Here is a 13,862-nt window from a genome sequence, read left to right as displayed (position 1 = left end):
AAGTAGCTTCTGATTTTTGAAGACAAAGTTAATTAGTTCTATAATAACTAGGCAAATTATTATCCTCCAGAAGTTTTATTCCTTGGTAAGATGTCAATTGATACACAGTACAGCCGCAAGATCAAGAAGATCAAGCCTATTATTTCGCCTTGATCAGACATGTCAAAAAAAAAAAGACAAAACAAATAATTGACTGTACTTAACCTGGTTTCTTAACCTGGATTTAAGATCCATAGGAGTCTCGTTTTGTCACCAATTGACTGAACGTGAATTTTTTGTGAGTCTCCTTTAGATTACTCTTGTGGGTCGTTTAACTGATGACTTCCTGAATGTTTCTAATTTAATTGTGTGTGTTTCTTTCTACTGGAAGAAAAATAATTGACGGTACTGAAGAAGCTGATTTTTTTTTGTTGTTTTAAAAGTTAAAACCAGTGTAAAATCTTGCTCGCTTACTCGATCAATTAGCCAGGCCTCCAAATAGGCATGCAACTCTGTATTGGCCCCCTCTCCTTCTTGCATTCAATTAATTTCTCATTTGTCGAGGAGGACTGTCTGTCCCCACGCTGGTCTAATGAGCAATGCCCCGGTAAAAGGTGAAAAACGTCAAAACCAGTTAGCTTTCTAGATGGAGCTAAATAGGCTAATCCTCGTGGGCATCTAATGACAGAGAAATTATTAAATTGGCGGATCTTTTCTGTAAGTAATTTTTTTTTCAAATATAAATCTCTCACTTACATCTTCTTTTCCGTACCATCTAACTCGTCCTCCCCAAATTGAGAATTGGCTGATCTTACCTATTCAAAATTATTCAGAATTTTTCACGAAAAAAGGTTAGATTATCCTAAGAGGTAGATTTTGCGTTCAAGTCCTCTCCCCCACACTGAAAAGAAAAATTTTCCAATTGGACCGACGTACGGCTCTTCTGACTGCACTCCTTGGCCTGAGTTGTTGGCTGGCAGCTAATCATTCTGCATCTTTAATTTCAACATCTGTCGCATCCTAACCAAACATTAACGAGAGGTCAAACCGATGACGTTTCCCAAAACTAGTAACATGTGAAGGTAAAAAGATAGAAATAGCCCACAAGCTTTAATTGCTAATTGTACCGCACCAAGCTACATAAATGCTGAGCACAACAGTTTTAAGCATTAAAAGGAAAATTCATCTATACAATTTTGTACCCCAAAAAAAAAAAAAATAATTTTTAGAGCAACAGGCGGTAATAAATTAAAATTTCAGCATGAATTACTCTCAATTGGTGATCTTCTATAACAAAACTCTAGCAATTTGACTGTAGCCTCTTTGTTCTCTTTGCCTTGACTTGATTTCTTCGGCACATCGGATTGTCCTCTCAATTTGATACCCTCCTCCGATGCTCACTTCTCTTTCCAAATGGCAGCAGTAACTCTCGAAAACACTTACATTTACGTGCAACTTGAACCCCATCAAGAACAAGAATTCCAGCTCCAATTTGTTAATTTCCTTTGTTGTCAATCCCCCAACTCGTGCAAAATAAGAATTCCTATAATTCCTGTGAACCAAATAAACAACGAAAGAAAACTTTCATTAGACAAAATATTCACGGCTTCATACTACTAGAATTTTAGGGAAAAAAAAAAGCCTTTATGAAACAAACGTTAGGGAGTTTGTTAAGCTGCAAAAATAGGAATTATTATCTTAAACTACTGCAGTTTCAAAGAAAAATTGATTACTAAAACTGAAATTCCAGAAAGAAAGAACTTACATGTCTTCCACATATTTGGATGCGACCAAAATAGTTGTGATAAGAAGCCTATGTACATTCCGGGGACTGATTCGGAATTCGGAATATAACTGGCAAAATCGATCGATATACACATATGCAACAACATAGACCGAAGGTCCAGCTCTGGTGTACCGGAAAATTCTCTCCAGGTAGGACTGAATAGTCATATCCGGCGACTCGTGGCAGTCGAAAACCCTGGTTCTAACATCTTTTGACAACGTTGTCGAGGTCCACGTACATTTCTTGGCAATTCTCTCATTTCTTGCCAAGGTTCTTTCAATCAGAGAAGAAAGAACGGAAATGACTAATGGGATGTTGGAATCTTCTTGATACGAATGTGAGTAGAGATCATTTCTGAGCTTTCTTGGTGATATGGATATTGATGAAGACAGGGCCATTTCAATTAGCCGATAATTGAAGGGAAAGAGAAAGTGAGGGAAATTTACTCTTTTACCAGCTTTATGTTGAAGAAGGATGGATGGTGGGAAGGATTATATAAGACCGAGTAAGTAGAGTTGGAACGAGTGCAAAAGAGGATGGGGAAATGGAAAGTGGGAACTGGGAGCGGGAGGAGAGGCTTAGCTGTGTTTTTTGCGTATAAATAAAACTAAAGAAAGTAAACATGGCCAATTGGAAGGTGGGTAGGAAAGTAGACTGATATCCAATTACAAGATTTTTGCCTCCGTTCGAATGGAGGCAATGTCCCAACATGCCAGCCATTTTTCAGCTTTAAATAAATGCAGCATCAGTTATAATATGTGATGCAGTACGCACTCATCAAATATTCTACTCTCGTAATTTTTAAAGAAAATTAAAAAAAAAAAAAAAGAATGACAATATCAGGGCTTGTTGGTGTTTACTGTTTAGGGTTCAGGGTGGTGTTTGGAAGCATCCTGATGAATATTAAAGTCCCCTCCACATTATACTAAGAAAATACCCATCTTTTAGTCCTCCTTTTAAGTTTAAAGTACGCCCAATCAAGAGTATAGGTAATGACGCTATAAGAAACTTGTAATTATGCTTGTTTGGATTGCCAATTCTCCCAAAAGAATTTTTACGTTTTTTATGAACATATTTTTTAATCATTTTTTTATTTTAAGTATACTAAATCATTACAGTATATTCATCTACAAAAAAATTTCAAAAAAAAAAATAGCAATCCAAACAAACTGCGAATTTTTTAGTTCGATGCACAACAATAGCAGGCATAATTGATTTAACCTTTTTCTTGATCGTGAACATTGCTGTTAGAACACAAATAATCACTTCTTCATTTTTTTTTTTGTGTGTGTGTAAGCTCTGTAACTTTTCATCGATCAGCAAGATACGAGTACACAATTAAAAGGGCATATATGCCTTAATTCAATTACATCACAAGAAAACAGATAAATGCAGTAAGCAAAACTCTAGAACCAAACAAAGCCAAACAGAAAAACCAGCTTTCAAAAACTGATAGTGGACCTTATTCAAGGCACAACTGCACATCCACCAGTTACAATCTACTTTCTCACCCTAAACAATAATGTATGTTTTGCTATTGTGGATTGGATAAAAGCTAGAAACTAAAGCAGCAAGCTAAGGTAATTAATGTCGAATTAGATCCGCATGAGGCGGCCTTTGCTAAATTGGAAGTGACATTGCAAATTGGGATTGCCATCATTAAATGATTGAGTCTATAAAAAAAAAAAAAAAAAAAAAAGTAAAAGTAGGAACTAGTAAAATCTTAGAGGTCTTTTTAGGGTTTTGATACATTTTTCACGCTAGTAAAACTTGTACAATTGTTAAAACAATTGAAGCACTCCGTTTTCAGATGTGTCGCCGACAGTGAGTGGGATGAAGACGAAAATAGGGGTAGGTCTCAGATTGGGTCCACGAGGGATGACGGCATTCAAGATGAAGACTTTGTCTAGAGATTTGTGTCAAAATTCAATCCTACTATTTAGACAGCGACTCGTGACTGGTACAAGTTACACGTGCAGTGAATCCCATAATTCCCATTCAAATCAATTTCTTTATACTAACAAAAAAAAAATGCAATTCCTAGTGACAAAAGATGGAATTCTGTTGAATGAAACACAAACATTGTGGACAGTCTTGAGACTTGACAGTTCAAGATGGATATAATCAACAGTAAATTAGATAATGTGCTGGTTCACTTGTCTTCGCTTTCCGTAATTCAAGAATATTATGAGGTGACAAAACAAATAAAAGCATTTTGCGAGTGGCAAAAATTAAAGTGCTTGTTTAATTTTGAATTATTTCAAAAGCAATCAAAACATAAGCTTCATCAATCGCTGCGGTTGGTCCAGTGACTAAGAAATAGAGGTTTTTTATCATTCGTTTCACTGTCAAGTTTACAATTCAAATCCTGAATCTCATAGTTGAAAGTAGAAAGAGTGAGAAAAAAATTGGAAGGTCAAAAAAAATTTAAAAAGCATAACAATTTACTAGCGATCCTTTAAAAAAGTGATCATTTTTAGATTATGCAAATCACACATGCCGAAGACGAATGGTGTTAACATCACAAACACGACAATGGACTTCCAAATTGTATGTCCCTCAAATTTATGGCTCGTTTTTAAGGGAATGTAATTTGGGACTAATTTGAACCTAATCTAGTGTCTTTCCATGCGCTTTGAGCATCATCTATACATTTCTCTTTAACTTCGTATGCAAAATTCTGCTGCATAAATTGGTGGTTCGCGATCTAGATAACCCAGAAATTAAATTAAATTAAATTAGTTCTGTAAGCAGAGACCAAAAAAAAAAAAATTAAACTGACCGCAAGATTCATTTCATTCCAACTTACAATGTACAAGTACTTCAATTCAAGGATTTGCATCTGGTGGGAATAGAAAATTACATCTCTTTGTTAATAAGGAAAATTTTTGCAACCTTTGACTTCATCGCCACATAAGCTTTATTTTATTTTCAGCGCTAAATTGGTTCGAATTACCCAAAAGAGAATGAATAAAAAAATCATATTAAAGATATTCCTGTGGGTTCCATGAATTATTCTGGAAATAATAAGAGATCCCTGGTGTTATAATTGATGTACGATTTTGTACAATATCATGAGTACCAAAACGTAGATGGGGAAAAGAGCTTTGGACCTACTCACGTCTTTCCCATAAGTTCCTCTGTATGGCCGCGATCATCATAATGACATAAAACAATTTCCAGCTATATTATCAATTATTTGCTAACAAAAATCTTCCCCTTTCCACCCATCAGTCAACAGAAATTTCGTTTGTTCCAAGTTTTTGTACATGGAATAAGTAACAGTTATCATGCTGTTGATTTTGTCCATGAATCATTGCACTGGGAACCTGAGCTTATGTCGGGCATCCATAACACACTGTCCTTGCTTTCTCCTTTCCTGCACTATTTCTTGGCATAGTCGCTAGCTTCGTTTTAGGTTTGATAATATATATAATACATTATATGGCAGTTAAGACTTTTGAACGAGAAACCAAAAACTTATAAATTCTAATTTTTTTTCAATAAGCAATTGAGTTCTGTCAAGCAAACATGTGCTCGTTTTTGTGATAATGTGACAAGTTAGAACAGTCACCAATGTAGTATACATGCCAAGGTCAAGCTTATAATAAGCAGTTGAAATAAAAATAAAAATAAATGATACAGTGATGATTTTAATGTGGATATGAGGACTACGACCAAACGAAGCTGTACAATTAGCTATAGGATAATTTTTTCATACACTGTTAGTGTATAATTTTATTTTACATTAGTAGGTTTAGATCATACTATATAACATGACATCAATTTTATATCCTTATACTATATAAGAACGAGTTTAGGGCTAGATTTCAACCGCAGGGATGAAGCTATTTTGAGAATGTGAGAGTGTTTGAAGAGTAATTGGAACATTGAGTACAAGTCATTATAGCTTTAATTTCACTATAATTACTTATATAACCTTTCAGACATTTAAGGATAGGGGCAGGTTTGGTATGTTACAATGTTTGGTGCCAAATTGAGTATCAAGTACAACTGAATAAAGCTTGTGTTTTGATAAAATCACATAAAAGTCCTTTTAATCATTTATTATACTAACATCAAAGCCTTCCAATTTCCTGAAACCTTTCTCATCCGTTAAGAAATTAATTGGATTTTAATTATAATTAATTAACTTAATTATTATCTAAACAATCATTATCATATTTATGTCTCCATGTTTAGCCGATACCCTTTCTTCTTTTTCGGTTTCACCTCTTTGGTTTTATTATGGCTATTAAATATTTGGTGGAATGCATAGCTTTTCCTTTAAATTGAGGTGAGTTCTTTGGATTTGTCTTCTTCGACTGTAGTTTTTTTTTTCTGATAATTGGTTTATTCAAGAACTCCATATAGTTTGCCTTTTGATACTTTTAATTCCAAAAACTGACTAATTGTATTGTTTTCCTTAGTAGATCTCAGAGATTCTGTCTCTGGTCAAAGTACAATTTGAGATAATGTTATCACTTTCTAAAATAATCAGAAAAGCAATTTTATCATCTTCTCCTCCTCGGCCAAGGTATTATCTCTTTATTTAAATCAAATAACCTTATTTCTCATGAACTTTCTCCTATTGTTCTTGACTCCAGGGATCTGTTGACTACATTCCAGCAGTTATGGTTCAAGTAGTTATTTTTTCATGTAATATGATTTGGAATTCAGCTTGTGTTTATTTTAATTGAAAATTTTATGATTGTAAAATTTATTAACTTAGAATTTTGTACTTCATTGAAACTAAAAAAGAAAATTAATCATGCTACATTGTACTAAGATGTCATTTGCACTCTATTTGCTTTCCATGTTATGATCTCGTTCTTGTATTATACTGTTTATATAGTTTCAAATACAAAAAATTTACTTTTTTATGCTATTTAAAAGAATTTGTAGTGAATCTTGATGAGTTTAAATGCTTTAGCTACAGCACCATTTTGATTGCATTGTATTAATTCATTTACTCATAATTGTATGTTGTACAATGATAAATAATGTTTCTTGATTTGATTGAAGCAACTATTATCCATAGTTCAAACAAGTCAATTAAGTAGAGATGTTATATTGAATACTTATACAAGTAAACATTGGAAAATATCATTAAGCAGTTTCTACCTATAGTTTGCAATTCGAATTCATATGAGGAATTTCTTCTGATTTTAGTTACCATTTTCTACAATTTCAAATTTAGAAAATATTATTTGCACCAATTTTTTATAATCAAGATAGTTTCAATTCAAATCTTAACAATTATGCAGATTTGAACTTATTTATGAGATTATAAAGAAATGCCCCTAGCAAAAAACACCAAATTTGAATAGTTTCTACAAAATTTTGAAAAAGACCACTTAAGTTTCTTATTTATCTATCATTTTTGGGCATTATTACATATCTTTGTAAGAAACATGTGATTAAGTCGTATTATGCCCACCAAATTATATAAATAGTTAGTCAAAAATAAAATTATTTTAGATTAGATTGGATGCAAAATGATTGATGGATAAACTTGACTTGATAATTCAGGTTGAGCTTAAGTTGAGGGAGAAATCAGAAGCATTGCTTGAGAGATCTTTCACGAACATATATAGATTCGAGAGATGAAGGGTCCAATTGATACTTTAAAATGTTTTATCATCTTGGATAAGTTTTAGAAGAGACCTTTGGATACTTTTCAATTGCACTTCAAACATTTTTACATTTTCAAACTATCCTTATCTTTGTAGTTGAAATTCAAACATAATATTTGATCACAACGGATTCTTATATAGTATAACGATAAGGATGTCTCATTGCACATTATTTTTATTGACTCACTATGTAACTTATGATTTTTCTATTAAAATCACATGATAAAATCATCATACTTCAGTTCTTATACTACAAAATATTAAACAATAATTATTAATTATCTTGAATCACTAGCACCAAATTCCCGCGCGTCGCACGGGCTGTCCCTCCCTAGTATGTGGCATACATTCAAAACTGTTAGTGTTAAAACAATCTCTGTGCATAATAAATTAATCCTCATCTATATTTGACACTCTAATTATGGCAAAACTCTACCATCTCTTTTGGGTGTCATACCCATGATTGTAATCCAATAAACTCTTGTCACATCATTCAATAATTTAAACTCTTAAAACCATTTAAGGGTTGATATCTCTTTTTGTTACATCTAATAGTAAATTAATATGTAATGGCATGGCACTCAAAAGGTACCGTAGAACTCCCTCTAATTATGATAGTGCAACTTTTTTTTTTTGTAACATACAAGGGAAAAAAATAAAAATTTACAACTTTTCTGGTGGTAAGCTTTTACCTTTTAGATAAGAAACTCTAGAGGAGATGAGACAACATTAATCTTTTTTGTTTTTTTAAAAGAGACTCCAAACCTTATAAAAGAGAAAACTTAAGAGTTAAATCAAAGATGTCACGATCACCCGACTAATATCCTTATTGGTTAAGAGTGCGTTTGATAAAATAAAATTTTGAAAATTGAAATCTGAAATCTGAATTTATTAAATTATTAAGTACTAAACCTAATACATTTGAGTATATATCACACTAAGTGATAAACTTATTTTTGGGAGTAAGTTTTACTTAGAAAATTCAACATCAATTAATTTAAATGTTCAATTTTTTATTATCAAATGCATGTGAACATGTTAAGATTTGAATCCATTAAATTTAAAACATGTTAAAATTTGAATTCATTAAATTTAAATCCTGAATCTGTTTATCAGGTAGGACCTAAGTTGAGACTTGAATGACAACATTAATCTCTTATTAGCACTCATACAAAAAAGGACACTATACTCTTGGGCTCTGATCCTCATAAAACATTTTGATTGTCCTTAAAGAATATTTTTGGCTAGCTACTGATAAGCAAGTTGTGGGAGCCCATTTTATCATTGTATGGAAACTGAAAGACTGAACTCGATCCATCCCAAATTCATGTCCGACAACTGCAGTTAAAGGCCTCCTCATACTGGACTACAGGCTCGACTTTTGGTCTATAAGTTGCATTGTAAAAAGTAATGCCTTCATTTCCAGAAGGAATCAGCAAAATTTTCTGGGTTCTTTAAGTGCGAATGATTAATTCAATCACTTCTTGGTGCCTTCCTAGCTCCTACCCTGTTTGCTGCATGTCTATATGGTGATTTATGAGTCAGAGGTGAATAATTCTAATAACCAAAAGCATTATGTAGGAGGACACCAAGAAGCTGAATATGGCAAAACAAGTAAACAACTCCTTAACCAAAAAAGACTTGTTATTTAGGAGGAAAAAGGTTTGAGGAAATTCAGTGAAATGTATTTTTACACCATTTTACACTGTTTGCAAGATGGGGATAGTTCCCATATTTGCTACTAATGGAGAGTTTTAGATATTTTGAGTCCTAAATGCTCACCTACCAGAACAAGACAGTTGATAAAATATTCATACATAGGACGAATACAGTCAAATAGGCCAATTCTATTCATCAATCCGGCAAAAAGATGTCGCCAGAAATAACTACTGTATAGCAGCCAGAAATGAGAAATCTACGGTGTGGCGAATCCAGATACAAATGCAATCCAGGATTTAATGGCACCAAAACATCTTTAGGTTCTTAATGGAATACCAACTTTGAAATTTCTTAGTTCAACCAAGTCATTACCATAGGCAAGGGGGAGTAATTCAACAATGGGATATGCCGCATTATGCTCTAGTATGCATAATGCTGGAAAATTATTCTAGATCATGCATGTATTCTTTTTTACTCTTTAAAAGGGATTCTGTTAATGTTTGTTACTGAACTTGCTATGTAAGTACACGCAACTACACTTTTCATGTCTTTTTTGTTAAAACCCTAACGTTAACGAATGCTCAAATGGGTTCCCGTTAGCCAAACCGTTAAAGAAAAAATCCCAATTGGAAAATGACAATTCTTTTAACCATGTTACGAATCCCAGTTTGAAATCCCTCGTAACGAATGCTCAAATGGACTTCCGTTAGCCAAACTGTTAAAGAAAAAACCCCAATTGGAAAATGACAATTCTTTTGACCATGTAGATTACAAAAAAAAAAAAAGAAATGCATCTAGTTTTCATTAAATTTACAAGTGTCTCTATTTATGGAGTTATAATTCGAATAAATAACGGGACATTTTCATCATATCATACTATAAATTAACAAAAAAGTCTATAAACAGATAAAGAAGCAGTACCATTAACATTTCCCAAACAAGAAATAGCATCACACACACAGAGGGAGTAGCAGACTGCGTACTAAGGCACAAAGTATCTTAGATGGATACCAATCATGGCATTCCTCAGCTGATGCTTTATAATCATGGAAAAAGAAAAAAGTTGTGATTATCGATTCTACAATTAAGGCAAAGCAAATGGTCCCGCAAGCAAACGCTGGCAAGGAGGGCAATAAATATTGGAAGAGAAATGTGATAATAATAACAAGGTCCAAACTCCAACACGACGATTAATAGCAGTGAACTGGGACAGGAAGGATTTGCGCAGAGCAGTTCACAAGAGGAGCAAGTATGTGGTTATCCGAATGAACAAGCGTCCCCTTGATTCTCCAATCATTTGTGTTATAGCTTCCGCGTCTATTACTATTGCACTGAAAGCGATGAAGTTGTAAGGTTGCGGAAACATCAAAATCATATGGCAGTACCTTGTGTTTTCAACGAGTCCTTTCGGAAAGGGAAATTACTCCGTTCTTTTATACACATAACCAAAATGGTAACTCTGGAAAAATTTCGAAAAATACAATGAAGGGAAAGTTATTTTCTAAAATAAAAATAAAAATTGAGTTATTCTCTTGAATTTCCTATCCCAGAAGGAAAGAGAGAATCAGTGAAGGGATTAATACAGAAACACAGCTAGAAAGCAAATGGCAACGATGATATGAGTCAAAGTTCCAAAGGTGTAAAAGCCTATTTCCTTTTTTTATTTTTCTCTCAGTTTTCTACAGTTAGATAAGATTGCATAATTGTCTTCCATCGTTGACTCATTTTAGCAAGACGAGAAACTTTTTGCCACATTTACTTTACATCCTAATTCTGGCCCTAGTTAGTGACATCTCTGCAGTATCCTTCTTTCTTTTTTTCTTTTTTTTTTATAACCCGGAACATGCCCTGACCCGAACTCTTAGGACCTGAGCCGGCACACCAAATCGGAGGGAAGCCGGCAGCCCAATACAACTTTCCCTGGCAAGTCAGAATGTGCGACGCAGCGGGCACGAATCGAACCCTGATCAGTGGGGAAACCAACAACACAAGGCCGACCCCTCAACCGCTGCGCCATATGCCCTGGGGCCAGTATCCTTCTTTTTGCTAATGTGATGATGGGTTGGTCCAAGTAGTAGGTCTAATTTTATACTTTTTGATAAAACAGATAAATTCTTTACAAAAAAGTAGTTGCAATTCTGGAAGTGAATGACACTTTTAAATTATTAATACTTGATTCACTCTATTTTTTTTAATGTGCTTATTTGGTGCCCCCAAATTTTAACCCCCAAATTTTAATGTGTGTATATATTAAGCTTCTCCTATAAAGATATAGGAGAAGCTTAATATATACACACATTGTTAGCTTAATGTATAGGAGAAGCTTAATGTATTACGCATTGTTAGCGTATAAATTCTTTTACATTAATAGGTTTAGATATGTCACATGTATAAAATGTAGATCTTAAATTGTCTAAACCTGCTAGTATAAAAATATTTTTACATTGACAAAATATAAAAGAATAATCCTATATACATATATATAAATAAAACTTACTTACCAAATAAAAAAGAATTACCCTAAGGCTCGTTAATGAAATTTACAAAAGGATAGTTCCTTAGGGCATTCTAAGGGCCTATTTGGGATTGTGATAATTTATTGAAAGATACTTCACGTATTAGAGCTTTTAATAAAAGCATTTATTAAGTGTTCAAATGCTTATAAATATATTGTTTGGATAGATAGTATGATAAGTACTTATTGTATTGGATAATATGTAAGTTTAAAAATTTTAAATGTATATATCTCTTTATTTAGTTCGTAAGATAGGATGAAATGCTTAAATTTAATGTTTTATTTTTTAAAATACAAAAAGTTATTTTAAAAGTACCAAATTTTTGTTTTTGCTAAAGTGTTTTTAACACCAAAAGATTTATTCCTATTTTTATGAGATAATATTCACTAGACACCTCAAAAGTGCTTTTAGTATTTAAAAATATTTTTTTATCAAAAACACCGCAACCCAAACCAGGCCTAACTAACCTTGCCACTGTTTTGATAGCCCCCCACTCTCTCTCTATCTCCACTCTAACTTTACTCTACTTCCCCAATAAATTTATCTTTTCATCTTCTCCATCTTATACTACATGGTTCTCTAGGTACTAATCAGGGCAGAATTACCCATCAATATGTTTGCAATTATATGGCCATTTTTGTTTGGATCGCACATTATTTATACTTTATTTACGCACATTAATTTTGTTTATATCATCAACACATTTTCAATCATATTTTTATCTCATATATATTACATCAAAAAAGTATTAAAATATATTTTTTTTCAAAAAATTATCTTAAGTAATCTCCGATCCAAACACAGGTCCAAAAGATAAGTAGTTTGCCTGGTTTTTATCTGTGTGATGCTTTAATGAGTGACTCTTCCTAGATGTCGACTTTTCAACATTTGTCATATCAAATTGAAAGACATGTTAACCCATTGTAGCCGTTTAGGTGACAATATCGGCTCTATCAACATTGAAAGATTGGTACCCAAACGGGAGGGAATCACACTTTGCGACTCAAAAGTCATTGACCTTATGAAAACACGTATCCACGTTCATATCCTGTAGCCATCGTGTGGCGATTGGTGAAGCTTTACTTCAGTTCACAATCTTTTTAGCAAACACATCATGTTATGCAGGTTTGTCTTCTATAGGACAGCCTTGGTAAAGGTTTACCTAGTAGCTAGCTAGATGATGGGGATGGATTTTGTTACTATATTTGAAAACCCATTGACAAGATTTGAAGAAAATGGACAATTACGCGTCATTTATTAATCACATTCTTTTACTTTAGTTGAAAACCCATTGATAAGATTTAAGAAAAAAGGATAGTTACGCAATATTTGTCAATCACATTAATCAATCGCCTTTTTTTTACGACGGGTTATACATTGTAAATCTCAGCAAAAGTTACAACTTCTTGCTTGGTTTAGTTTATCTAATTTTTTTCATAATCTTCACCTTGCAGCTTTATTAATTCGTATAAATATAAATGCAAATTCTGATTACATCTAGCTAGTTGTCAAGAAGACCGTTTCAATTGAAAAAGAAATTCAGCTACACAATTAAAATGCATAAGGTGGAACGAAGTGTCGAGCTATTTATTAGTAAAGCTTGAAACCAGGTTTTCTACAAGAAGTTAGTATTATTTATTTGGCGACTTTGTCAGACTTGTTTAGTGATCCCAGCTGCTACATTTTGTCGGGAACAAAATTTGCAGTCTTTCTTCATTCTTTACTACGCCATCATTATGTCTACTGAAATTCTTTATTGCTGCATGATTGCATCTCCAATTCTCCAGTCAATTACGTGCTTTCACATTTTGACTCCAACTTAGGCTACTTCTTCTTTTTTATTTTTTTTTGTCAGCAAAGATACATTTGTATAACCTATTTTATCCTAATGTAGGAGGGGATGGGGAGCCTAAAGAGGTTGTGATAGGGCTTAATGAGTATACAGACTCCCAACTTAGGCTACTTGATTGATCTACTTTTGAAAGTAGTAGCTTTTCCAAGTAAGCAATGATGAAGTAATCCCTCGAATAGCTGAAGCAGAGCTCAACTTGGAAACATTGAACATGACACTTTACCAAATATATATACAAAAATCCATCCATTTTTTGCAACTTGCAAGCAACTGTATCGTGAAGCCTTGATTCAATAGTCATTTCTATTGCATGCAGCGAGAGGCAGAGGCCTGGGCAAATTGTTGTCAGGGACGCAGATGAAGAGAAAACTGGGGAAAAAATTAAGAGAAAATTGAACTCCGAAACTGGGAAAACAAGAGTTTATATAGCACAT

General features: G+C 33.3%; 1 protein-coding gene across 2 annotated transcripts; it reads right to left on the bottom strand.

Moving 5' to 3' along the window:
- Positions 1-503: 503 nt before the first annotated feature.
- Positions 504-2,448, bottom strand: LOC113731744 (cyclin-U2-2). 2 transcript variants are annotated; one of them, XM_027257155.2, is made up of 3 exons: positions 1,745-2,448; positions 1,250-1,531; positions 504-999 (listed from the first exon to the last, which is right to left on the bottom strand). In XM_027257155.2, exons 1-2 carry the CDS (start codon positions 2,161-2,163, stop codon positions 1,267-1,269), a joined length of 684 nt encoding a protein of 227 aa, XP_027112956.1. In that variant the 5' UTR covers positions 2,164-2,448; the 3' UTR covers positions 504-999; positions 1,250-1,266. The 2 variants fall into 2 exon arrangements, with proteins under 2 accessions (XP_027112956.1, XP_027112955.1); XM_027257154.2 differs by lacking the exon at positions 504-999 and having other exon boundaries at positions 1,057-1,531.
- Between the last annotated feature and the right edge of the window lie 11,414 nt (positions 2,449-13,862).

The sequence above is a fragment of the Coffea arabica genome, chromosome 2e (assembly GCF_036785885.1).
Source record: "Coffea arabica cultivar ET-39 chromosome 2e, Coffea Arabica ET-39 HiFi, whole genome shotgun sequence".
NCBI classification, from domain to species: Eukaryota; Viridiplantae; Streptophyta; class Magnoliopsida; order Gentianales; family Rubiaceae; genus Coffea; species Coffea arabica.
This window is presented reverse-complemented; position numbering and strand designations above follow the sequence as displayed.

Coding starts and splice junctions, on each gene's coding strand:
- LOC113731744 (XM_027257155.2), bottom strand. CDS start 2,163: ATGGCCCTGTCTTCATCAATATCCATATCACCAAGAAAGCTCAGAAAT. Junction 1,532..1,744: donor TCCAAATATGTGGAAGACAT/GTAAGTTCTTTC, acceptor TTTGGTTCACAG/GAATTATAGGAATTCTTATT.